Raw genomic sequence first — 27,570 nt, forward strand, 5'->3', positions numbered from 1 at the left:
CCAAACTGTCCATCTATAAATGAAAACTTCAAGGAACACAAAACTTAAAAAGGGTTTTATGCAGGGCTTAGCTTCCTACGAAACTCCAAAAAATCCACCACTTTCTCCTCCTCCTCCAATGGAGACTCAGAAGTAACAACAAAAAAAGCACACAATTTTCCTATTCTGCCCTTTACTTCCCTCAAATTCCCAACAACACAAGACAATGCTAAAGCTCCTGTCTTCCACTTCTCGCCAAATCCAAACCCACCTAACATCCCCATGTCTCCGAGTCACCACCGAGTCACAACCGAGTTCCTTTGTAAATTCTCTGAGTTCACTCACGGGTTTGGCTCAGAGGAACCATAAAAGTCTTAGTTTTTATCAAAGAGCCTTCTTTTTCTCTGGTTCTTCTTCCGGCGATGGAGGTGGGTTTGCTGAGGTGGAGGTCAGGAGTGGTGCCAGCGATACAGAGGCTGAAGTTGGTGCTGCGGATGCTAGTGATTCCTCGGCTATTGTGCCTACTAATCCTAGACCAGAGGATTGTTTAACGGTAAGTGTAATAAAGTTTTGAACTTTTTATGATTTTGGGGTTTTGGGTTTTGTTTGGATGCTGAGAAAGTGTGGAGAAGTTAGAGAAAGTGAAGGAAAATGGTGGGTTTTATGTGTTATTTAGGGTTTTAGAGTTCAATTTAGTTTTTCTACGAGGGGACTGAAATGGGCTTTTCGTTTTGTTAATGATGACTAGAGTTTGATTATGATAATGTTGTATAGCATTTTCAGGTTTAAAATTGTGCATTGGTTTACCAAAGTTACTTTCTTTTTGGCATTTGTGGTGATATTATGTGATTGTTTTGAGTTTTTGAAGAGAGGATATAATAGGGTGGATAGGAGTAAGCTATACTTGTTGAATCGTATTGGTTTTATAGAAACTGTTTTGGCTTTTCAGAGAGGGAGGCTTTATTAGTTTGGTAATGAATTGGAGTCTAAACATGAGATTTTTTTTCCATTTAGAAACTGTTTAGCAATATAAATGGAGTGTGATGTTTTGGTTTGGGAAGTGACAAAAACGGGTTTTTGATTTGTGTGGTTAATGAGAGGTAATTATCCTGTTTAGTATTTGAGGTTTATAATTGTGCATTGGTTTGCCAAAGTTAATTTCTTTTTGGAATTTGTGATATGAATATGTGATTGTTTTGAGTTTTTGAAGAAGAGTAAACGCCAGGGTGGATAGGAGTAAGCTATACTTGCTGAATCGCATTGGTGTAATAGAAACTGTTTTGGCTAGTTTTGAGTTTTGATGTGTGATTTACTAGTGAACATTTTCTGCTGACATTTATATGGTGTAAGATGTGGATCTCCATCCTTTTGCTATTCTGCTATAGGTGTATAAATGTTTGAAACTCACTCTGGGGTTGGTGAAGAAAGAAATAGAAATCAGCAAGATCCAGGGAAGATTTCTACAAGGAACCATTTTCCCAAGAAACAAACAAGGAAAAAGGCAATTCTGTGCATTATCGTTAGACGAATCCCTCACCCCCACCATTACAAACATTATATCAAACCAACACTGGTCAAAACTCAAAGCCCATCTCCAAAACACAGACCCCAACACACTCCTTCAACAGTTGCTCAATTCTGGAGCTGACCCAGAACTCATTTTAAGGTACTTTACTTGGTCACAGAAAGAGTTTAAGCTTTCACACTCACTAGAACTCACTTTTAGAATCTTAAACTCACTTGCACTTACCAAAAAGTATTCAAAGATTAGATCTTTTTTGGATAAGTTTGTTAAGTATGAGAAGGATTATTCAGTTTCTGCTATATTTCATGCTATTTCTATGAGTGGTGATTCCTTTTGTGTTAATTCAATATTAGCTGATATGTTGGTATTAGCATTTGTGCGAAATGTGAAGATTTTAAGGGGTTTCGAGGCATTTAAGAGAGCTGGTGATTATGGTTTTAAGCTGTCTTTGATCTCTTGTAATCCATTGTTGAGTGGTTTGGTTAAGGAGAGTGAAAATGGGGATATGGAGTTTGTGTATAGGGAAATGATTAAGAGGAAGATTGAGCTTAATGTAATTAGTTTTAATATTGTGGTTAATGGGTTGTGTAAAGTTGGGAAATTGAATAGGGCTGGTGATGTTATTGAGGATATGAAAGTGTGGGGAGTTTCTCCGAATGTGATTACATATAATACTTTCATTGATGGGTATTGTAAGATGGGTAGAATTGGGAAGATGTATAAAGCTGATGCTATTTTGAAGGAGATGGTAGCGAAAGGAATTTGTCCAAATGAGGTTACTTATAATATTTTGATTGATGGTTTTTGCAAGGATGAGAATGTGTCAGGTGCTATGAGGGTGTTTGGAGAAATGCAAAGGCAGGGTTTGAGACCAAATGTTGTGACATATAATATACTGATTAATGGGTTGTGCAGTGATGGAAAGGTTGATGAGGCTGTTGCTTTACGGGATCAAATGGTTAGTTCTGATTTGGAGCCGAATGTTGTGACTCATAATGTGCTTATAAATGGCTTCTGTAAGAATAAAACAGTGAACGAAGCAATCAACTTATTTAATGATATGGAAAAACAAGGAGTAGATCCTAATGCCATGACATATACCACGCTGATCGATGCGTACTGTAAGGATGGAAGGATGGAAGATGCATTTGCACTATATAATATGATGATAGATAGAGGGATTTTCCCTGAAGTTTCAACATACAACTGCTTGATTGCTGGTTTATGTAGTAAGGGAGATGTGAAAGCAGCCCGGAATCTTATGAATGAAATGGTCAGTAAGAAATTGAGTGCTGATGTTGTCACATATAACATACTGATAGATTCGTTATGCAAAAAGGGGGAATCGAGAAAGGCAGTGAAACTCTTGGATGAGATGTTTGAAAAAGGATTAAACCCAAGTCACGTGACATACAATACTTTGATGGATGGATATTGTAGGGAAGGAAATCTTCGGGCAGCATTGATTGTGAGGACACGGATGGAGAGAAAAGGGAAACAAGCAAATGTTGTCACATACAATGTGCTGATCAAGGGTTTTTGTTTGAAGGGTAGGCTTGAAGATGCAAATGGGCTTCTCAATGAGATGTTGGAGAGGGGTTTGGTGCCTAACCGGACAACTTATGAGATTATTAAAGAGGAAATGATGGAGAAAGGGTTTGTTCCAGACATAGAAGGACATGTATATAATGTTTCTGACACCAACGTAAAGAGAAGATAAATTGTTCACTGTCGCCATTACATATCATTTGATATGCAAATGCTGGTGTGGAAGGATGTTGGTTGAGTCTTCATCTGGGAACTTGTACATGAAAGCTTAAGCTCATCTAGGTGGAATCTGATGTATTTTGGTTATCGGAAACCTGACCTTCATACGGTACTTCTCACAAGTCTGTCTGCTCCTGTGTACACTTGGCCAGTTGCTGGAGTTGGTCACCCCTGACCAATTCAATGCATATATTTAACATTTGAGTTATTTTCTTGTATGGCAAAACAAGGAGTGGATCCCAATGTCACAACACGCACTACATTGATTGCTGCTTATTGTTAGGATGGGAAGCAGCATGCATTTACCTAACTTTGTTAACATTAGAGAAAGGAGTTTTGCCTGATGTTTCGACACCTAGCTGCTTAATTGCTGGTTTATGTAGAAGGGAGTGATCAAACCGACCAGGAATCTCAAAGGCGAGTTGCTTGGTAAGGGTTCTAGAGCTGAACTTGTTACCAACAACACATGGAAATAATTTCCATTTTAAACTCTATATCTTTGTAGAGAAATCCATAAAAAAAATCATACAAAAAGGGTAGAAAATCAAGAAATATATATATATATATATATATATATATATATCATGGCAATAATTTTGGAGGTTTCGGAGATTTCAACTTCTATATGTGTGTGTGTGTGTGTGTGTTACCTGAAACCAAGGAACATTAAGAAGCTGAAGAAATGAAGCACTTTCTCCCCCTCTTTTCACAACTGCTTTCATAATCGTTCTGGCTAGCACTTGCATATTATCTTTCTCAAACCCTAACCCTATTTATATATTCTTTTGAGTGTTCTTTTTTTATTTGATGGTAAAGGTGTTCTAAAATTTCATTTCTGATGATTTTAAAGAAACAATGTTGATATAGATCAGATGCATTTACTTTAATGAATTTTTCGCCGTAATCGCTTTAATTAATGTCCAAACTCAAGAATTTAAAATAGTAAACATATCTTCTTAACAATAAAAGCAACCTCTCGGGGTTATATTTTCTGTTCTTATAAAAAAATATGAATGTTTTTAAATCTTAAGAAGATGTGCAAATGGTGTAGTAGAAGTAGTGGATGATCCTTGTCACTATTAATGCACTTCAACGTATGGATTATACTAGTTCATTGTCTGCAATTCTTAACGAATTGAAGATTATTGGGCATACTAAATTCAAACAAACTGACATTCTCACAGCGGGTTAATATATAAAAAATATATATATAAACATTAAAAATATAAAGAATATTTTAATAGTATTATTATTAATAAAGTGGGTTAATTTTTAAATTTTTACTTAATTTTTTTGTCATACTCAGGCGTCTAGTTTGGCAGCTATATCATATCCAAGAACCTTGAGCTATGCTAGATGCAAGTGATTCAGATCTGGTAGTTATGTCAGATCCAAGATCCTTGGCCTATGCTAAATCTATGCGTTTTTTTTTGAAAATATAGAAATTCATTTATGATTGTTCTAAAAACATATTTATTTTGTATTTTTATCTATCTTTTTAATCAAATATATTTTTATCTTTTCTACATTTTTTTTTTATTTTAGGACATTAACCACACGCATTCCTAAATTCACTCAATTGTTTTTATTGATATTTAATTTTAGTTAAGAAATCATCTACAAAATTATATAAATTAAGATAGTTAAAAGGACAATAAGTCTTTTACATATATAATATTTTCTTTTCCTATAATATAATGTATTAATTCAAAAGTTTTTTCTAATGATCATATATTTTAAATTTTCTTATATACTAATTGTTATAATATAGAATAAACTCTCTTTGTAATAAACTTTGACAATTAGATCATGTAATAACATTTTAAATTTAAAAAAGCATGAATCTTTTAAAAAACTATCAAACACTTGGATGGAAATATAAAATTAATTTTTTCATCCACAATACTTAAAAAAAAAAGAAAATTTATTTTTGAAGACTTGAAATAAATTACTTAGAACTGAATATTTTTTTTTTGTTTTTTTCTCTTTGAATATAATAAATTTATAAAATAAGTTGCATAAACAAAAAAAGAATTTGTAATTAAGTTCTACTGCATATGAATGAAAAATCTTGCTTGAATGAGACAATATTTGTTTTTGTAGTTTAATCATATATTTGAAAAAATTTAAATTTTTTGACCCGGACATGGGTCTGACAAACTCAAGCGCATGGGTTTGGCATGATTGTCAGGCTTAGGTGCTTGGGTCTAGACCCAAGCGATTTGGGGATGACAACCATGCCAGACTTAAGAGTCGTGGGTCTAGCAAACCATGCCAGATCCAAGTATTTTAGGTCCGATAACCATATTTGATTTGACAAACAACAAATGAAAAAGAAAATTATGCACTTTAGTTGTCAAGAAAGAGAAAAGAAAGAAAAAATACAAACAATCGATTACCGCAGCAATTCAACCATTATCTATTTACACACGTTACACCATATGAAAGAGAGTACGACTGCACATCCAGTTAGACAATGGATAATAAAATTTGGCCCTCATGAAGCATCATACGCTTCTTCTTAGTGGCACGGACGTCGTCCATTCGCTGATGCGTAAGGAACATACGCGATGCAACTTTTCGATTAAAAAATAACAAATACATCATGAAAATACTAAAATGTCCTCTATGAGTCTTTTAATTACACAAAATATACATATAAAAATATCAAAACACTCCTAAAGGCAAAGTTTTTTTTTTTTTTTGTCTTTTCTAAGGCTAAAAATGTTATTTGACTATACTTTAAAATTAAAAAGACTTGAATATCCTTATGAAAAAAAGTTAAAGAAATATTTATCTATTCATAGAAAAATTAAAAATTAAAAATTAAAAATTAAAAATAGAAAAAGATATTTTTTAATCTACAATAATTTTTCCTCGTCATTTAGTTTTTGTCAGGCAGTCTGGACCGCGGAAGCAAATATGGGTCCGTATGGGTCCGGGGGTGGAAGCTGTGTTGGGGATCAATGTTGTTGTCACAGTATGAGCTGAGAAGCACTGATAACAGTCCACACGGTGCTTTTGCCTCGAAGTCACCGTTGGTCTTTGTAGTTCCCGAACTTAATCAAATTCAATGCTCTCCGAGTAATCATTCATCGACTCCAAAGATCTTACTTGTTCCTTCGACAAAAATATGTTATGTATGATCCAAGAAGACCGCTGTGAAAACTAAACAAGATAGTTAATCTGAGAAAATCAATGTAGATATCGATTTACTGGAACAATTAACTAGCTTGAGAAAACCAATGGCAAGATGACACATGGGACGAAAACACTCTTAACAATTGAGATTCAAAAAATCAATCCAACAATGGAAGAACATAAAATCTATAAAACATTTTTGTTTTTCGTTATAAATTACATCACAGTAAAAAAAATATTCTAAAAATAAATACAAGATAAATAATAATATAAACAACCATATTATATATTATGAATGTGGATGGTAGTTCATTAGGCATTCCTAGTAAATCAGGTTCCAAAAAGTTTACAAGTTTGATTTTGATGATAAGTAAACTTGTTTTTCTAAGTTTCTAGAAAGAGGGACCAAATAATTATTATTATTCTTCTTTTTTGCAAATGCATTACTCTAAATATGAACGATTTACATCACATTCAATAAAAATACTTAATTTTGTTAGTTTATATGTCATGTGTAAAGTATAAGCTTAATTCTATTAGGAAAAAAAATCAAAATAATCCACCGATTATCGATTTAGAGTATAAACATAATCGAATCGGAGAAAATCTTAATCCAAAATAAGAAAAAAGGGATTTTATTTATTTACCTTAGTAAAAAAACAAAAGTAATTTCCAGTTTATACTTTATATCCTTAATTTGTAGACAAATCCAGAAAAAAAATCATACAAAATGGTAAAAAGGAAGTCAAAACAATTTTTCTCAAGGAAAAAAAAAAGAAAAAAAAAACTGACAATGTTAATATATATCATAGCAATAATTTTGGGGATTTCAACTTCTATATATATATTGCCTGATAACCTAAATAATAGCCTAGCCTCTCTAATTTTGTGTGTAAATAAATAGCAAGACTTTATTGTAATTGAATCATAACAAATTTATCTATCAAGTGTTAGAGAAGAAGAAATGAAGCACTTTTATATTCTTTTTTTTTCTATCTCTAACCCTATTTATTTATTTTATTTCAACTTTTTTTATTTCAATGTTAAAGGGTGCTCTAAAATTTCATTTGAACAATTGAAATACTTTTTTATAAAGATAATATGCATTTAGATGAATTACTTCTGGTGGTTGTTTAAAATTACAGTGTAAGGTGCTTTTAAAATTACATTTTGTTTAAAGATATATTAAAAAAAAATTCAGATTTTTTTTATATGAGTATATCAAAATTATTAAAAAATATTAAATAAAAATATTGATTGAATATTTTTTAACGATAAATATATTTTTAAAAAATATTTAAAACTCTACGAACAACTTGATCATCATGTTGCTGGTATGTTTTTCATTTAATATTTTTTGTCCATGAGTAATTATTCATCATGTCCAAGTTTACTCGATCTTTCCATAAAAATATGTTACCTTCTTAATTAATGTCTGTTCGATAAGGCATTGTCCTATGATTGTAGCTTGTTGGTTGCACTCATCGGCTCGTTGATCCAATAACACTAATACTTTTATTTAGTGAAACGTTAACTAGCTTGGGAAACCAATGGCATAATGACACATCGGATCAAAAGCAAACTTAAAAATTGAAATTCAAGAAAATCATTCCAAAAATGGAAAAAACATGAAATCTATAAATTATTTTCTTATGAAAAAAAGTGCATTGACCGCCTAAAATTCCAATCCTTGTTTTTTTTTTTGAAATAAATAAACAAGACACAATGTCACCATAAAAAAATTAAATTAAAATAATCATTTTTTTCTAAAAATAAATGCAAGAAAAATAATAATGTAAACAACCATATTATGAATGTGGATGGTAGTTGATTAGGAAATCCTAGTAGATATAGTTCAAAAGGGTTTATACGTTTGATTTGAATAATAAAAATCTTGCTTTCAAGTTATGATTTTTTATTTAAAGATCTACAAACTAATAATTCTTTTATTTTTTTCATAGACATTACTCTAAATAATACGAACAATTTATATAAAATTCAGTTAATATGTATTTGGTAATATAATGTAATAAAAAAAAGACTTCACGTGTATTTAATAATATAATACAAGTGTTCTTATACATAAATATTTTTAAAATGTTTTTTAATATTTTTATATTGAGATCATAATAAAAATAAATAAAAAAATGTAATATTAACGCCATTTTAAATTACAAATACTCAAAACACATTACCACATATAAGTCATTAATAAATAAATAAATAAGAAAAGTCAACGTAGGCAAACCATCAAAACTCAAAAGTTCAAAACGGTGCGTGGTCTCTTGAATTTTTGAATTTTCAGTCTCCCCTGCATCTAGTGATAAATTCAGTAGTACATGCACAAAGTCTCCCTTGGCAAGAAGAAAGAACAATCTTCTTACCTCTCTTACATTTTATCATAAACAAGCAGACAACTTGAAGCTTAAGCAAAAAAAGATTATTCCTTTCTTACATCATTAACTACTTAAACAAACAGTTCTTTGAAACACGAACACAAGAAACCATACTTGTTTTGTTTTTATGGATTTCCAAAAGAAGAGGGTTCTGTTTCTTGTCTTTATAGTTGGAACCATTGCTCTTAGCATCACAGGTACTTGTATTTGTTATTTTGATGTGTAATTCTTTGTGGGTTTTTTTATTTGATTCTATTTTAGGTTAAAAGTCTGAATCTTCAAGGGTCAAGGAGAATTGTTTTTGGTTTTGATTGAGTTTTTGAATTATGGGTTGGTGGATCTTAGATAGGTTTTTGTTTTTTGTTTTGTGAGTGTGAAATTTGTGATCTTTTGTGTTGTAGGGATTCATTTCTAATCTGGGTTTGTTGATTACTTACTAAAGATCCAATCTCTGATTAAGGACTGGATGCTGATAGCACCCTGATTTAGTAATTTGATTGTATCAGTGTAAATGTACTGAAATTTTGATATTGGTGAAATTTGATTGGGATGGTGTAAATAAGTAGGTAAAATTTCCAGGCTTGATGGTCAAAATTTAGTGGTTTTTGAATTTTTTCAGTTAATTGGCTAAACTTGTGGGGTTTGGAGAGTGTTCACGGCGAAAATCGATTGCAAATTCTGAATTTTTGAGGCAATGTAGCTGATGTAAAATATTCTAATTAAATGTTGAGATCACCTAGCTTGGTATAGTTTTAATGATTATCTCTTTTGAGCATCTAGTAAGTACTGTTTTGTAGAAGTGGCTCTTATGTTTTAGGACAAAATCAGGAACAATCAGTTTGACCTTGCAAATGTATAAAATGCATATATGTGTTTCTTTCACAATGTCTGCATGTGTTTGTGTGTGCCTGCAAACAACTTTATCTTTGCATTGCACGTTCTAGGTGTTCATAGTAGCAGAAACACAATATTCTCATCAAGTCAAGATTATAACCAAATCCATTCTGTGCTTAGTTGTTGGATCTTTGAAAGTAGAGCAGAAGTTGTTTTTTTAAATTATCATCTGAATTTAACAAAATTGAATGTAAAATGTACTGGCTTGAAATTTTTTGCACAACATGGTATGCTTATGTGTGGTTCCTTTATAGCTGAAAAATGTAGGCAGCTGGTTGGGGATGATTATTCATCCCAGAGTGGGAAGTTTACAATCTTTAACTGCTTTGACATGGGATCTGGAACCCTAGCATGTGCGGTGAAAGAAGGTGTAAAACTTTATTTCTACAATATCAGATCTTCTCACGTTGAGAGGGCGAGAAATCTTGCAATTGAGCGTTCATTACTTGATACAATAGGACAGGGAATGCCTGCACAAGATGTGGCAAAAACAGCACAGAAAGAAGGGGCAAAGGCAGCGAAGCTGGCGAAGCGGCAAACAAAACGCATCATAGGTCCTGTTATTTCTTCTGGATGGGACTTTTTTGAAGCTCTTTATTATGGTGGTACAGTGACAGAAGGTTTCCTCAGGGGCAGTGGAACCTTGGTTGGTGCCTACGCTGGAGGTTTTTTTGGTGAGGAAAGGCTTGGACGTGTTGGTTATCTTGTTGGCAGTCACCTTGGCAGTTGGGTTGGAGGTAGGATAGGACTAATGGTTTACGATGTGGTTAATGGAGTTCATTACTTGCTTCAGTTTGTTCAAGGAGAAGATGGTGAAGTTCATGAAACTCCAACTTATGAGAATTTTGAAGTTTCGGAGGACTCTCAAGGATACACAAGTTACCAGGCTTCTGAGGATTCTAAAGTGCATGAATCTCCTCCTGAAGAAAGTTCCGAATCATTTGAACATTCTGAGTTCAGGTGAATACATAGGGACAATATTTGATTATTTCCCCTTTGTGGGTAAGATGCATCGAGCTAGATGAAATGTAAACAACATTTAGTGACTCAGTTGAGATTGTGTATAAATATATGGTACTATGATCAAATTCATTTTCTTCAAGCAGTTAACTTGCGAGTGGATTTTCTGCTTTTATTTTCCTCATGCATCATTAGATTTATTTAAGGGGGCATTAAAATTGTACTCCAAAGTGGAGTCCTTTTCAGCCTGTTATGTTTGTTTGGGGCTGTTGATGCTTTCCTGAAACAAAATTTACTTCTGCCTGGATGAATTGGAAGTTGCAGGTTCTTTGTTCAGATTATAATAAATGACTTATTACATGATGAATTAGCATTTCAGTTTTTATGGACAGATTTCTGAACTGGTGGGCATGTGAGGTGCTGGGAACTCCTCCATGCGTGATGTTGCTGATTGTTGGTCCTGTGCTGGAGTAGTCTCCTTGCAAGGGAGAGCCGGAGAACTTGAGTTCAACAGGCAAGAAGCTTACTCAAAAGACACAGAAAGGTAACAATGAGCATCAAGGGGATAGATAGAAGATATGAAGTGGTTCACAGTGAGCCTGAGGACAGGGTTACCGAATTAGAGGCTCGAGTCCTAGAGCTCTCATGGGATAGAAGACATAGATGGCAAACATTATTAAGTTTAATACTTGTTTTTGGGCTACAAAGGTCGGCTTATTTATTTTTGAATCTTAAAAAATAAATAAAGATGTTAGCACAAGCCTAAACACATTTAAGATATTTAAATAATAACATATTGTATGATACAAAGTTAAGTGTTTTTTTTTCTTATAATGACAATCAAGTAATTTAACTGTGAAAAAATTATAAAAAAACCGAAATACCGCTAAACAATTCTAATAAACCTGTTGAAATTATCATTTAACCTCGGAAGGCCAGTTCTTTGTGATTTTTTTAAGATAAAAAATGTAAATTTACTGATTAAATCCATAGCGAATAACACCTGTTGTAGAGTGCTTTTCCCACTATAATTAGGTTATGTTAGGATTGGGAATTTTGGTAATAGTGATTGGATCAGCGTAGAGGGAAGGCGTCAGAATGCTCGAGGACTTGCTGGGCCACAAGAATGCATCATCATAGAACCCTCCTGGTTGCTTTTGCACAGGTTTCCGTAAACCTCTCTCTATAAAGTTGGGCAGGCTTGAGTCCCATGAACAAACCAGCATAGTTTTCGTAACTTGGGAACCATGGTGACTAAAACTTACTGCTATCAGATTTATATCCGATATACCTTGACCAACTGTCAACCCCCCCCCCCCCCCCCCTCCCTCCCATTAAGAGTCCGTTTGTTTAAGCAGTTGCGGCTGCATTTTAAGTAAACCGCAGATTTAAGCCGTTTGGTAAAATAAAAAACGGAATTTACTGTTCATGGGCCCCATTGATTACTGCGTCTGCAACGCAGGGGGAGAAGAAGCAGCTCCAAGCTGCTTTTTACAGCACAGTAACCAGAGGCGCACAACTTTCTTCTTCCAGTAACCAGAGGCGCGCAACTTCTTCTTCTTCTGCACTTCCATGTCTCCACTGTTCACGTGAACAGTGGAGAAATGAAAGTGCAGAAGAAGAAGAAGAAGGAGAATGAGGGGCTGGGAAAAACAGGGAAATAGTAGCTAGCTTTGTCACCCAACTCCAGCATGCAGATACGGAGGAACAGAACAGAGGAATAGCTTGAGAGGAGAAGGAGCAAAACAGAGGAATAGCTAGAAAAGTGCTCGACTTTCATCTTCATTCCCTCCTGCTTTGCTTTTATCAACATTACACTGTTCAAGTGAATTTTAATTCACTTGAACAGTGTAGCAACACGCGTGAATTTAGTACACGCGTGTTGCTTTGCCCAGCCGGGTCACTGGCTTGGGCCAGTGACCGGGTCGGGCCGGTTAAATATAGCCCATTCCATATGGGTCGGACCAGGTCCGATCCAAACTTAAATTCATTGACTCGGGTCCGTCCCAAACCTAAATGCATTGAACCAGGTGAATTAATTCATGGGTTGCTGTTCTATTTATGTGAACCGTGTTCATTGAACCGCTCCGACCCAAAAAAAATTATTTTTTTTAAAATTGTGTTTTACTCGAAAAATTAATGTTTAATATTATTTAATAACACTATATAAATTGGAAGGAGGTTGCATGATGATTTAGCATTTGTGGAATTTGATCGCAATTCCAATTTTGTTTCTGATGATATTTTACCTGATTTTGTTACACGCTCAAAAAACCATGAAAATTATAGTCCTTATCGGATGAATTTCATACGTAATGAAATTATAGATAAGTTAATAGAACAATTAAAAATATTTAATATAAAATATGATTTATTTAATGATGTAATAGTGGTAGTTAAATCTACAATATTTAAATTAAAAACCATCAATATATATATATATATATATATATATATATATATATATATTATTTTATAACCTCAATTTGAAAAGCATTTTTTTTAACCAAACACATTAAACTACTTTTTGTTCAACCTCAATTTCAACCACAGTTTTAACCAAACATATATTTTTTCAAACCAATTTCAACTAAAAGTACTTTTTATAAAATAATTTTTTTCAAACCACAACTACAACAGCTGCCACAATACCAAACACACTCTAAAGGTCTCCTCTCTCGAGTTTGAACCTCAACCTTGAAAAGAAAAGACAAAAAACAAACAAACCCTTGCAGTTGCACTCCTCCCATGCAACTTAATTGGATGCCTACTAGATTTACAAGAACCAAGTTCTGATTCTAGCTGAGTTCATTAGTCTTAAAGTGATTCCGTCAAACTTAAGGAATTTAGAGAGTTAATTCATGACACAATTAAATCTAGTTCAAATCTAATAAAATCAATGTTAAAAAATAAAATAAAAGAAATGAAATGATATAATTTTGATAAAAAAAAAAAAAACAAAACAAACATACCCTTGCAATTGCACTCCTCCCATGCAACTTGGCTACCTACTAGATTTACAAGAACCATGTTCTGATTCTAGCTGGGTTCAATATAAACTAGACTGGTCTTAAAGTGATTCCGTCATACTTAAGTAATTTATGGAGTTAATTCGTGATACAATAAAATCTACTTGAAATCTAATAAAGTTAACATAAAAATTCTTTTTTATTTTTTAAATAAAACGATATAATTTTAATAAAAAAAATTAATTTAGATTAACTTGATAATTTAGAGATTGACACGAGAAAATAACGTGAGTCGTTTGTCAAATCCTATATCGAGTAAATTAAGAAATTATACTTTTTTTTAGCTTGAGAACCATGGTAATTATTGAAACTCCAACTTGTTAGATTAAAGGAAGCTATTATACATATAATCCACATAGAAAATCTGCTTGCGTGAGAGTTTATAACTTAACCCCCTTCCATCAAAAAGTCTCCTCTTCCATTGAATTTGTCGAATTAGAACCTCAACCTTGAAATTGCCCTCCTCACCATGCAACTTGGCTGCAGCTTTTACTTAAAATAAAATAAAAGAAATGAAATGATATAATTTTGATAAAAAAAAAAAACAAACATACCCTTGTAATTGCATTCCTCCCATGCAACTTGGCTACCTACTAGATTTACAAGAACCAAGTTCTGATTCTAGCTGGGTTTAATATAAACTAGACTGGTCTTAAAGTGATTCCGTCATACTTAAGTGATTTATAGAGTTAATTCAGGATACAATAAAATCTAGTTTAAATCTAATAAAATTAACATAATTTTTTTTAAATAAAACGATATTATTTTAATAAAAAAAGTTAATTTAAATTGTCTTGGTAATCTAGAAATTGACACGAGAACCCAATAACTTGAGTCTTTTATCAAATCCTATACCGAGAAAATTAAGAAGCTATACTCTTTTTTAGCTTGTGAGCCATGGTAATTGAAACTCCAACTTGTTAGATTAAAGGAAGCTATTATACATATAATCCACATAGAAAATCTGCTTGCGTGAGAGTTTATAACTTAACCAACAGTCAATTCCCCCCTTCCATCAAAAAGTCTCCTCTTCCATTGAATTTGTCGAATTAGAACCTCAACCTTGAAATTGCCCTCCTCACCTTGCAACTTGGCTGCAGCTTTTACTTAATAGATTCATAAGAACCAAGTCCTGCTCGGGTTTCAGAGCAACACAAGAATCCAAATCCAACATCCTCAACATGCAAACTTTTTTACATTCTGTCAAACATATAATCGTCATCTTCTTCTGTTTTGTTTTCTTTATTAGTATTAGTCTTGGAAGAAAGGATCTCCTATATAATTTGCAAACTAAAAATATTCAAGATACTCCAAAAGATCAGCTGAATAATTTCTTAGGAAAGAAGAGTATATATTGGACCGGCCAGCAGCCCAAGTTGGCAAAGAGATAGAGTTTCCATGGACTAAAGTGAAGAATAAGAGGTCTAAGAAAGCAAATTATAAGCATCGATCCACAAGACTCTCATTATCTTGAGTGAGGCATGTGCATGGCTTCGTGTGGTTGCCACCGCCCATGCCAGATGGCTATTGTTCTTCTGTATTCGATAATAACCGATGAACATGCAAATTGACCCCACTACTGTCTCTTGTTTATTTGTTTCCTTATGTTGCTTTCTAAATATGAAAGCATTCCATTTTCTTTGGTATGGCATGAAGCTCGCCTTCCAATAATTTTTAGCAGTGTTATCAAATATTCTGATAGGGTTTGTGGATCAACTTGATGTCTAATCTAAGCTGTGTTTTTTTAAAAAAATATTAGTGGAAGTTGACGCAGTTAATTTAATGAATTAATTCATAATCTGATTCATCTAATTAAAATTCATTTGATTTCTATTTTCAAATAAAATTGTTTGAATTTTTTTTAAAAAAATTTAAAATAACAATCCGATTTTAATCTATTCCCATGATCCAAAGTATTAAATTGATCGAGTCTAATATCTTTGTTAGGGAGAACTTAGAATACTCCATTAAAGAATATAATGAAGACATATTCGTTACTTGAAAGACTTAGAAGTGATGGTCATAGAGTTTTGGTAAGGTCAAGGAAAGAAAAGATGCTTTGGACATTACTAGAAGCTAAAATGTTTAGACCTCCCTGAATATTGATTTCTTGGCCAAAGCCATTATATTTTGTAGATTAAAAATATTTCATCATTTGTCATTAATTTTAAATTTTTGAAAATTTTATCACTCTGTCTTCTTGTTTGAAAAATAATTAACACACGATCAATACCGTAAATATCACCGACCCTAAAATAATTTCAAATTCAAAATTAAAGAACTAAAAAAAATCATGATTATATACATGTTAATTAAAGTTTTACTTATGTTTGAATATATCTTAATTTAACTTGAGTGATGACTAGAAGAGAAAGTGATATTAATTAAGGATGTTGTGGGCATGATTTTGTAGATGAAATTAAATTGATGATTTTGGATGATTGAGATAATTAGGAGGTAATAATGCCACATTAATTTTTGGAAGAAACCTAAAAAATAATTATTGAGAAAGTTCTGAAAGTTGGGAGCATAAATAAAGTGAATATATAATTAATTTATAATGGGATTGAAAATATTTCTTTTATAAATAAAAAAATACAGAAACCGCAAAACTAAACCATCTAGAACTTATAATTTAGGGACTATTTTAGCATAATTAATTAGTGTGTTAATTTCAAAATTCCTCTTACTCATGACTGAGCAAAATAACTATTACCCTAACGATTAACTGGAAGAAAAAAAAAGATGGTGCAGATTCATAAATTATACAAATAATTTAATGTAGCAATTAAAAAACATCAGTACATGCACTTGGTTTTTTAAGAACCCTACCCTACTTAGCTTTTTCAAAAGGCATTATCATCATCAACATCATAAAAAAGGTACTCCAATTTCAATGTCGAGTAGTCGCGTAGGTCCTCTTGTTGCTAATGAAAGTGGCCAAATTGGCGAAAAAGTATCCTGTTCTAAAGTAGTTTCCATCATGTCCTTCAGCACCAGGACTCTCTGTCATTGACCCTCGAAATGTATGTTCAAAAAGACGCTAAAAAATGTGTAATGGTGTCCTCATTTAGCTCCCAACATGACTTTTGTTGATACTTCTCATAATTTAGCGAACGAAACATATATATTGAGGTGTTGATTGGATTTTGAGTTTTAAATTGCCACTCGAAGTTCAAAATTATGGGGAGATTTTGAAAAAATTATAGTAAATCAATTTATTTGACAACTACATGTAACCTTTTTAAAATTTGTTTGTGATAATATTTAATATCTTAAATTCATAAATTAATCTAAAAATATCATATCCTAGCTAATGACTTTAAGACAAAGAAACAATTCCTAAGTTATCTTCAAGAAATTCTCATGATAATCGATCCAACATGTTGGTTCAATTCAATCAAAAAACTTAAACTTTTACATGGGATTTCAAGATATGATTTATATTATTTCTTAGCACATCCTTTCAAATAAAAGCTTTTTAGATTTGAAACTTACATAGATTCACACTATTTTATACTTAATTTTTATCAAATAAATAAGGATGATGATATTTGAACTCGTGACCGCTTAGTTATCAAGACTCTGATACAATTTTAGAAAACCAATTCAACTTAAAAGTTTAAATTTTTAAATAAAGTTTCAAGATATAATTTATATTATTTTTAATATGTTTAACTATAAAAAAAAACCTAGAAAAACCCTAAATCTACGTATGAAAGGCATATCCAACTGGTAGATTGTCATTGCTTTGAAAAAAAAGAGAGTGATATTCACCATTGAATCGAAATTAGTATATATCGAAGTCCAACAATTCACGGAAAACTGTAGCGCTTTATAAAGCACTACCATGTCTTTTTGCAAGAAGTATAGAGTGAGCTTTCAGCTTTGTATTGGAGTAGAAAGGGAAAGAGTTCCCATGACATGAAATGTCAACATAATCCTCTACAAAATTAAAGTGGCCATCCAACTTTTGTAAGGTCACCTTGTCTGCTTGTTTAATGGAAGAATCAGGATTCAAACATTATAAAATGAAAAAAAAAGAAGAATTGATGCCAAAACATCTGTTGATCCGTGCACGAATTCTCGTCTATAAGGAATTAATTATAAAGAAGTGTTTAAGCCAACAAAAGGCACAATAACAAGGTAAATTGTAATATGATGATACCATGACGCTTAAAAGGTAAATTTAATATATAGTATTTTAAATATTTATAGTATCTGTTTTCTTTCTTCTTTTTTTGGGTGAATTTTACACATATTCTTAGAAAAATAACAATATAATGGATCATTTGACCAAACAGAAAGTATAAGAAAAACATATATAATTTAATAGTTTTAGTTTTATTAATTTCAAATTTTGGTTTATGATTTGGCTTTGTGGGTTAAAAGGGCAATTTTGTTTAGTTCCTGTCATGTTTAGTAAAGTATTTGATGCTATGATTTCTTTTTCTATGTATTGTCATTATCTTATTGGCTATATATCTTGGTGATATATTTACGTTCTCATATATAATTATAGCTACTCTTGAGAAGATTTTAAATTTCCATCTGTGAACAAAAGGACGGTCTCCCTGCCTTTTCATTCCACGCACCAAAATTAAAATTAAGGAAAACTTTGATGTCTTAATACCTTGCTGAATCATGAAACAAGCAATCACGAGAGGAATGGTGTCACCTTGCTGAAGTATGAGACAAGCAATGACGAGAGGAAATGAGAACCATTGAATGCGTTACAAGATTAATTAAATTATATGAATTATAGCATCAAAGATTTGGGAATGCGTATGATCAATGACATAATAATGATAATTACAATAATAATGATAAGAATAATAAAATATATTATCACAACTATAAATTAATAATGATGGTTGAAGTAGTGATAATAATACAAATAGCTAGTTAATATATGATAAATAAAAATAATATATCATTTAAGAAAAACATTTATTTAATTGCATTCCTTTTTGTTTTCATTCCCACCTCTACTATAAAAATAAAAATATGTTTAATTTTCTTTGATATATTCCTCCTCTGCATTCTCATTTTATTTATTTCAATCAAACATCTATAAAATAAAATAAAATTTTCATTCTCAACATTTCAGAAAACATTTTAATGTTTAAATGCTCATGATTTCATTAATTCTCCACTATTATCCTACTCATCATCATTAATATCCTTAAACAGATAATTGCTGTCAACAAACTTGAGGTATAAATGAGGGTAATTAATATATATATATATATATATATATAATGCTTGTTCTGAATTTATTAGTTGAGGTATAGTCATTCAAAATATGCATTTGATATCAAATAACCAATTGAATTAAAAATTTAAATTAGGACAAAATATATTAAAATTTCTGGTATATCTTGAAACTACAAGCACTATCAGAATTCTTACTAACTCCAAACTTTAAATTCAATGAAAACCACATCACACTATAAATATATACATTGGATTTTTACGTAATGAATTTTTTGGTAGATACATTGGGACATGTATATTTATTATGAATATTGATATATATTTTTTCTAAAAATAACTAAAATATTGATCTCATGGAATATTTATTATTTTCTGGCCTTTTTTTTCTCTGTTGACTAAGTTGTGGAATTAAAGTGAAAAAAACCTTCATCACAAAATCCAAAAAAGAATATACCCAATGGATTCGAGATGCCACCTATGAAATGAAAGCAGCTCTAATATTGAAATCTCCCTCGTGGAAGATTTGATCAGCTTGATCTTGCCATATATATATAATTTCAATTTAGATTGACCAGGTTATTTGTCTCTCCTATAATTTAGATTATAAAATTGGGTTAGCTAGTGTGAACTGAAGGATTCTCCTCACTTCAACACGAGTCTAGATCGTGATCGTTTACTTTGTGATTGGTTAATTATCATTGTTGATGATATATATGTTAAAAGATTATATAATTTCTATGGGAATATATCATTCATAGCTATTCCAAAATCTAGTACGAATTATATTAAATGGTAATAAGAATTAAAATAAGTATGTGAAACCATAAGTTGAAAGAATCAAGATTGTGAAAGCATTAAAATAAGAACTCATCCTCAAGTAATTTTATTTATTTTTTAAATCACGGACACACTCTTAAACGTTACCCATCAATGAACAATTATTTTTAAGAGTCAAATCACGAGAGAGAACCTCCTAATTAACATGAGGTCAACCATCAAGCACATACTTGTGTGTGAGTTATAAATGTAAGAGATATAAATTAAATCAAGGATATCCTTATACCCTGGAGGTCTTCTTATTGCTTGACTACTATATTGGGTGCCGAGCAACCACATTATCAAAAAATTAACAAATACAAATAGAAATATCAATAGAAATAATTATGTTTATAAATTACAGTAAAATTTATTAATAAAATATTTTCTTACTATTTCTCTTGGTATATACTAACAGAAAATTTTCGTCAATATATAACAAGGAAATTATAGCAGAAAAAAATGACATATCACATTATTATAGACAGTATTATCAACAAAATAAACTCGTTGCTAATATTTGTTGATAGTTTTTAAGTTATAATCTGGCAATCAACTTCTCTCTCCCTCTCCCTCATTTCTTATTTTTCTTTCATTTTTTTTTACAAAAAACAAAAAAAGATCAGTAGCTACTCGCTCAATTTGTGTGATCATGGTTTCCAAAAATTCTGAATAAAAACCCGCGATTGATGCATGATTTAGAAAGTTCAAGGTTAATATATATTTAAATATTTATTTATTATTATTATGTTAATTCCATTAGTTTATTAATTTTAATAAACTAATGCTTTTACAAATTGAATGTGCAAGGAAAACTTTTATTGGATAGGGCTAAAAACGTTTTTGTTAGGAGGGTTTGAAAGAATCACAACGCAATTAGGTAAAATTGAATTAAAAATGTTATATTTTTATTTAAATTTTATTTTTTTATTAATCGATAATTTATTTCGATCATATAGGCTACATGATTTTTGGTATGAGGCATAAAAAAAAGCAAAAACATTATGTTAAAGAAAGAGGTCTTTCAAGTTGGAGAGATGTGGCAGTATGGAGAGATTTCAAACCTCTATACGTCTCGAAAGCTATATGAGTAGAATATATTCAACACGTGACATCCAAGCATTTCATTCAATGGTCGCAGTATGATGCAGAGAACCAGAATAGGAAGATTCACGGTTCTATTACCATGCACACTAATGGGTCCATTATGTTTGGTTCGCAAGCAAAACAAATGATATGATTCTTTTTTATTACATCTATTTTTTTAAAATTATTGTTTTACATGAAAATGTTTAATTAACAATATTTTTCTTTTATAGGCTACGATTCTTGGACGCGAACCAAGACTGATAAAGATATTTTAAGAAACTCACATGCGAAATGATGACTGTCGGAAAGGGGTGCAACAACTCGTGGATAGCTGAGCTTAGAATCTCATGTTATGTTGGATTTTAACAATTTTTTTCTTTAAGTTATTATTTTTTTGAATTAGTTGATTTTTTTCCAGGAACATATAGAATCCAATTATAGGAGAGATATGGGGACAATCGTTCGACTCATCCAAAACTCGATCCATATTTATGGTGGAAGTAGGATCATCCAGTGGACCCACTATAAATTTGGTTTATGGTATCTAAAACACCACAACTAAGGAGTTACAAATGACTCGAAATGTTTTAACCATTGGATGCTCGCAATTGGTCCTAGAAATTCAATCTTCAAAGTTACAAACAATTTTAAACCAACAAGTTGAAACTCGAACGAACCATCTAGCTGATGTAACAAAATGACTTAGTGCTAAGATGGCCGAACTCCGGCGATTATACATGGATCTGAAATCATACATGGGTGGTACATGTGCTCCATATTATCATCCCCGGTCCTGGCGAAGACCTGCTCCTCCAACCCCTTTATTATAGATGAATTGTATTTAAACTGATAAATTCTTAAATCTATATAAAAAATTTGTTATTTTATTTTATTTTAATTTCATTTTATTTTTTCCAAATTTGTTTATTAGATTTTTCTTAAAAATATTTAAACAATTTATTGACAGGCTTATTGACAAAATAAATCTATTAGTATATTAAAAAGAGGTGAAAAAAATAAAATTACTGAAAATGCTATTGACACTATATAATCACCAACATGTTAATTTCATTGGTAATATGAAAATAAATCATCAATGAAATTATCAATGATTATTTTCATCAGTGATATTCCATCTTCATAGATGAAAATACCGATGGAATGATATCAATGAATTTTTTTAGTTTAGTGTATTTTTTCTATTTGTAAATCCATCAATAATTGTATCACTAATAAAATAAAAATCACCAATAATAATTTTTTTTAATGAATAGTAATCATCCATGATCTCATTGGTAAATTTAATGCACTAAATCAGTGTCTAAATACAAACGGAATATATATTCAATCTGTAGAATGCAAAATTCTGGTATTGCCATTTCTGCACTCTAGCAAATTCTCAAATCAAGCCCTTAATTTTTCGTGGATTCTTTCTCGCTACCTTGACAAGCTCTCTAGCTAGCCTTCAGATTTCCAAACCCCAATAAATGGTACAGATGCTGTTTATATTATTTGATTGTCGGTGAAATATATATTAATAGTTTTCTCTTGGCTCAACTAGAAACCTAGCTGTTTTAGATGCAGAGATTTAGTTTACTAATTATCATATTAATTTTTTTATGATAAAAAATATCTCTGAATTAGTTTGCATATGTTTTACTTTAATATTACACCTTGGACACTTGCAATTAGCTGTTTATGTTTTTGTTCCTTCATGACTATAACAAGGCATAAAGTGATTAAGAAAAAAAATACTAAGAAGATATCGACTGAGGGTTGGTATATATGCAGTGTTTTGTAATAGTGATGTGATGCTGAAACATTGATCCTTGGCATCAGGACTATGGGTTTGATTACATTTCACAATAGAAAAAATAATCAAACCATCTATTAATTTGGTCCATCAAAACCCTAATTCAAATGTAAATACCTAATCTCGTCTTTTGAGCACAATCCAATACAAGCTAGGTTGTACGATGCCAAAGTAGTATGCTAGCTGATGAGATGTGTGGGATGTTTCCTTCAATCCTTATGAAATGTAAATCTTATTTAATTATACGTACTTTCTCAAATAATCCAACATTTAAAGCCTTGCATGTGTGTGTGTGTGTAGCTAGGTGCCTAATTAATTTAATTAGATCAATTACTGCATAGAATTTGAAGTTTAGAACCAGTTAATTAACATGTGAAACTTGGTTTTGATAGATTTTTTGGGGGTTTTTTCCCTGCCAATTCTATGAAAAAATTCAAATCGAAGAACAATGTTACAATGGTCAACTGGGAAAAGTTCTACTTTTCAAGCAAATCGATTAACTTGCATATTTTTGGTTAAGAAAAGTAGAGAATTAATTTGCATATATTCTCAAACTTTTAACCAGAGGACATTCCTAAATGAAAAGACATAAAGTAATTTAATCACTAAAATCTTATAGTAAAAGTGATGCTTAATTTAGATGTGTTTTCAGTATAGTGTATTTTGACGCAGTCCGTTCTATAACACAACAATAAATTCTTTTTTTTTTTTTTTTTTTTTTTTGCGGTGTGAGCCCCGCGAGTGCCCATAAATAATGACCTCATTGGAGTGTTCTCCTCCCAGTTGTGAAGAGTGTTTGAGTTTTATTTGATATTCAAGAGTCCTTGCTTATAGCCTCACAGTGTCGACATGGTTTGCCAGAAAGAACCTCTTGTACAGAAAGTCTGCGATCTGTATGAGCAAATCTCAAGCCTTGAGAGTCTCAAACCCTCCAAAGATGTCGACATGCTCTTCACACAACTTGTTCTCACGTGCATCCCACCAAACCCTATCGATGTCAACAAGCTTTGCAAGAAAATTCAAGAAATGAGGTCTAAGCTCATTAGGCTTTGTGGAGAAGCCGAAGGACATTTAGAGAGTCATTTCTCTGCTATCCTAGGGTCCTATGAAAACCCTCTTGACCATCTCAATGTCTTTCCATATTATTCAAACTACCTTAAGCTTAGCCACCTCGAGTTCAACATCCTCAAGCAACACTGCACGAATGTCCCTAGCAAAGTTGCGTTTGTGGGTTCCGGTCCGCTTCCCTTAACTTCAATTGTGTTAGCCTGTAATCACCTCACCGCAACTTCCTTCCACAACTATGATATTGACCCTTCAGCCAATTCAAAGGCTCTTCAATTAGTCACGTCTCATCCTGACTTGTCGAGTAGAATGTTCTTTCACACGACCGATATAATGGATGTGACAAGTGAGCTTCAAGAGTTTGATGTCGTCTTCTTGGCAGCTTTAGTTGGGATGGACAAGGAGGAGAAGGTTAAGGTCATTGATCATTTGGCTAAGCAGATGGCTCCTGGTGCTATATTGATGCTGAGGAGTGCTCATGGAGCTAGGGCTTTTCTCTACCCAGTGATTGATCCTTGTGATCTTCAAGGATTCGAGGTCCTCTCTGTGTTTCATCCAAGTGATGAGGTGGTAAACTCGGTTGTCATCGCTCGTAAATATTCAATGCCTATAAATTCAATCGATCATCAGCAAACTGGTCTTGGCTCCATGATAGTACTGCCTAACAAGTGTTGTGAGATCCTGGCCTTCAATCCCCTCAGCCATGTTACCATGGTTGAAGAGTTGGCCGTTGAGGAGCAACACTCATAAACTCTCTATCCATGTGTTCGCCCTTAATATCGTCTTATATTATGCACCAATTGAGAATTGATCTCTAATTGCATCTTGTTGTCTCATGAATGTCTAACCTATGTATGCATGATTGTCTTCTACTTTTGTTGTATCCTTCCGACTTTGTGTCTTCTGCTTTTCAACTTCAATGAATAAAATCATCTATTTCAAACTATATCTCCAAAAATTACTCTTTTTTTTCATTCAAGAAAAGATTGGAACTCCAAACCAGCCATTGATTGAGCTACAAGCTCATTAATGGTACTCTATGTGTGCTATGGCATCAATAAATTTGTCCCTTGATGGATGTAAATAAAAGCAAGCACGTCTTTTCAGGTTCCTGATCTTCGGTAGTTAATTACCAAGTTCATCTTCTATTCATTCCAACATAATAATTTCCATTTTCAACAGTTTTATGACCTCAAAAAAGACATCCAATTAATTCCACATAAAAATCAAAGAAAAATACTGCCCTTACCACTAATTTATCATTTCCTACTCTCCCTTTCCATCATCAGGTTTAATCACCATGTCTTAATTATATTGGATTCGGCGATACTAATTTTACTGGGAAAATCGGTAAAACCAATGGAAAAATATTATAGTAATTAACATTGGCATTATTTTCTTGGTTTTTGTAACAATGGAGTCTATTGCCATTGACAAATTAATTAAGCTGCTTGACATTATGTGAAAGGACTAGCCAGTGGTATCGGAAGCAACCAATTACAGAAGCCTCCCACATTGGCTTACACATAATGAAAAACAAAAAAGCTAATTAAAAATCAAACCTTACCTTGCAATAGTTATGTTTTGACTTCATGAACAGTTTAAATCCAATACGTGGAGAAAAACAGTCCAACATTATGATGACATCAATTTCATCCCATTTCGTCTCCCCCCCCAATCATCGTGTAGTTATTGTTTTTGTTTGATGTACCACAAGGGGCAATAATGTTTAAGATATGACCATAGCAAAAAAAAAAAAAAAAAAAGAGATGCAAAGAAAAGAAAACCCATAAATTGAAGGAGACTCCTCTTTTGTCTGGTTTTGCAAGCATTATATATGACATCTTGTTGTATAGACAATCAAGGCTATCTTACCTTTTGAATTTACAACAAGTTTGTTTGTGAAGGAAAAAATTGTTTAGTCAGTTTGTTCAATATATGGCATGCTAGACTGTTTGGAATTCCATGAATTTAATTTAATTTAGAAGGTTAAATAAGTTCTTGTGTTTTGAATTTTTTTAAAAATATTAATTTATATTTCAAATGAAATTCAATTTATAAAAAAAATAAATTAAAGGAGAGACCCTCTGATTTGCTAATCTCTTTGAGATTAACATTAAAAACAATATTTTAAACATACTCATATACTAACAAATACCTTATTTTTACTTTGTCTCTCTCACAGGCCTTCTTCTTTCCATCCAAAAACCCTTGACAATATAATATCCTTTCTTTCTCTACTTCACATCAATCCCCGTAACATATTTTTGTTTGTTATAAGGTATGTTATTAATCTTTTATTTTTTATATTTGTTTTTTGTTTTTACCCAAATCTTTCCTCTTTTTTTTAACATGTATATATATTTTCCAAAAAATTTTATAAATATTTAATAAACAATTAATATAAGATATATAGATCTTTTTATATCTTTTTTAAATGTCTATATTTTATGTCCTTGTAAATAAATACAAGGGTTCTTAGAACAAAATAAATGATTTCTAAATTAAAAGTAAAATAGTCAAGATTACTAATCTAATTAATTAATTTTTACTAGTATTTCAAATAATATAATTAAATTAAATCTAAAGGTTTAGTAATTAATTTATTTTAAACATAAGTCGTTAGATTATAATATTGAAGAGGAGACCTGTTTATAAACCCCACCAATTAATTAATGGTCATTTGATATTGAATTTTTTTTAATGTTTAGCACTATTTTAAGAATTAAAATTTTCTCGGTAACTTGTGCAGGATAATATTTGTAAATCATGTCTTTTTTCTTTGAAGAAAACATAGATGGTGTTAGGCTAAAAACATTGGCGTGATCTTGCATGCACAACCTCTTCCAAGTCATGAAGAACTAGTCGTTCTAAAGAACCTGTAAGTACCCCCACTGCTTTTTAATATATAGAAAATAATAAATAAATGATAATTCTGAAACAACGAATAGTTAATATCATTTTTATATCTGTTTTTTAATTCTAAAACACTAATTAAATAAAAAAAAATCTCGTCTAAAAAGGCATTGCATGAACAAAATCAAATAGTGATAACTAGTTGGGATGGACCAGAAGAATTGGCCAAAAATAATCCCACTATTTGTATAAATAAAACAACCTACCTAAAATGAAACTTGTTATATTGACCTCTATATTACTACAATAAATTGGTTTTAGAGACTGTTTGATATTGTAATAATAACTATTTTTTAAAATATATATTTTTAAAAAATATATTAAAATAATATTTTTTTATTTTTTTAAAAATATTTTTAATACCAGCATGAAAAAATCAAAAAAATAATTTAAAGTAAATAAAAAAATTTAATTTTTCTTAAAAATACTTTTAAATATAAAAGTAAACAAGCTCCAATAAGAAGCTATAATCTCTTTGTTATTTGTTTCATATTGTTTATCATCCACATGATGTTTTACTGTTTGGGATAAGTGATTATCATGGCTATTATCAGAAGAAAAATACGAAATTTTTAAGGCCCAGGTACTGAAAATGATTAATCCAATGAGCATATAAGAAGACCATCACGAACAATGGAGAGCTTGAAGAAGAAGCAGCCCCAAAACATGCTGGTCCTAGTGGGCTCTTTTGCATTTGTGGAAATGAGCTGAAAGAAGCCCAAGCACTTGCTAGCTAGTAGCATACTAGCATTATGAGAATCCAGAGGAGCCGAAAACATTTTCTATGGAGTTCAATCTTGCAACTGCAAAAACTTTTCTTCTTTAGGACAATTTATTCACATCCTTGATTCTTCTTACAGCTTGTTTGAAACTAATACTATGTTAAAATTGATTTCTAGTCGGATCTTAAGTTTCAAGAAGGTCTTGTTAGAAAAACAGTTTCTCTTCAAGAGTTCAAGATTG

At 31.5% G+C, this 27,570-nt stretch overlaps 3 protein-coding genes across 3 annotated transcripts; all 3 read left to right on the forward strand.

Moving 5' to 3' along the window:
- The first annotated feature begins 38 nt into the window (after window positions 1–38).
- Window positions 39–3,983, forward strand: LOC133693695 (pentatricopeptide repeat-containing protein At1g09820). Its single transcript, XM_062114967.1, has 2 exons — window positions 39–532; window positions 1,365–3,983. Exons 1-2 carry the CDS (start codon window positions 206–208, stop codon window positions 3,222–3,224), a joined length of 2,187 nt encoding a protein of 728 aa, XP_061970951.1. The 5' UTR covers window positions 39–205; the 3' UTR covers window positions 3,225–3,983.
- Window positions 3,984–8,683: 4,700 nt separating this feature from the next.
- On the forward strand, window positions 8,684–10,807 carry LOC133693464 (uncharacterized). Its single transcript, XM_062114681.1, has 2 exons — window positions 8,684–9,005; window positions 9,957–10,807. The coding sequence occupies exons 1-2, from the start codon at window positions 8,936–8,938 to the stop codon at window positions 10,664–10,666; spliced, it is 780 nt and encodes a 259-aa protein (XP_061970665.1). The 5' UTR covers window positions 8,684–8,935; the 3' UTR covers window positions 10,667–10,807.
- A 12,588-nt stretch (window positions 10,808–23,395) lies between these two features.
- LOC133694303 (nicotianamine synthase-like) lies at window positions 23,396–24,637 on the forward strand. Its single transcript, XM_062115792.1, has one exon. It carries the CDS (start codon window positions 23,476–23,478, stop codon window positions 24,439–24,441), a length of 966 nt encoding a protein of 321 aa, XP_061971776.1. The 5' UTR covers window positions 23,396–23,475; the 3' UTR covers window positions 24,442–24,637.
- Window positions 24,638–27,570: the final 2,933 nt, after the last annotated feature.

This window comes from Populus nigra, chromosome 5 (genome assembly GCF_951802175.1).
Source record: "Populus nigra chromosome 5, ddPopNigr1.1, whole genome shotgun sequence".
Classification (NCBI taxonomy): Eukaryota; Viridiplantae; Streptophyta; class Magnoliopsida; order Malpighiales; family Salicaceae; genus Populus; species Populus nigra.

Excerpts from the sequence above, each read along its gene's own strand:
- LOC133693695 (XM_062114967.1), top strand. The coding sequence starts at position 206 with ATGCTAAAGCTCCTGTCTTCCACTTCTCGCCAAATCCAAACCCACCTA. Across the intron at positions 533-1,364 it reads GACCAGAGGATTGTTTAACG|GTGTATAAATGTTTGAAACT; the intron begins GTAAGTGTAATA and ends ATTCTGCTATAG.
- LOC133693464 (XM_062114681.1), top strand. The coding sequence starts at position 8,936 with ATGGATTTCCAAAAGAAGAGGGTTCTGTTTCTTGTCTTTATAGTTGGA. Across the intron at positions 9,006-9,956 it reads CATTGCTCTTAGCATCACAG|CTGAAAAATGTAGGCAGCTG; the intron begins GTACTTGTATTT and ends GTTCCTTTATAG.
- LOC133694303 (XM_062115792.1), top strand. The coding sequence starts at position 23,476 with ATGGTTTGCCAGAAAGAACCTCTTGTACAGAAAGTCTGCGATCTGTAT.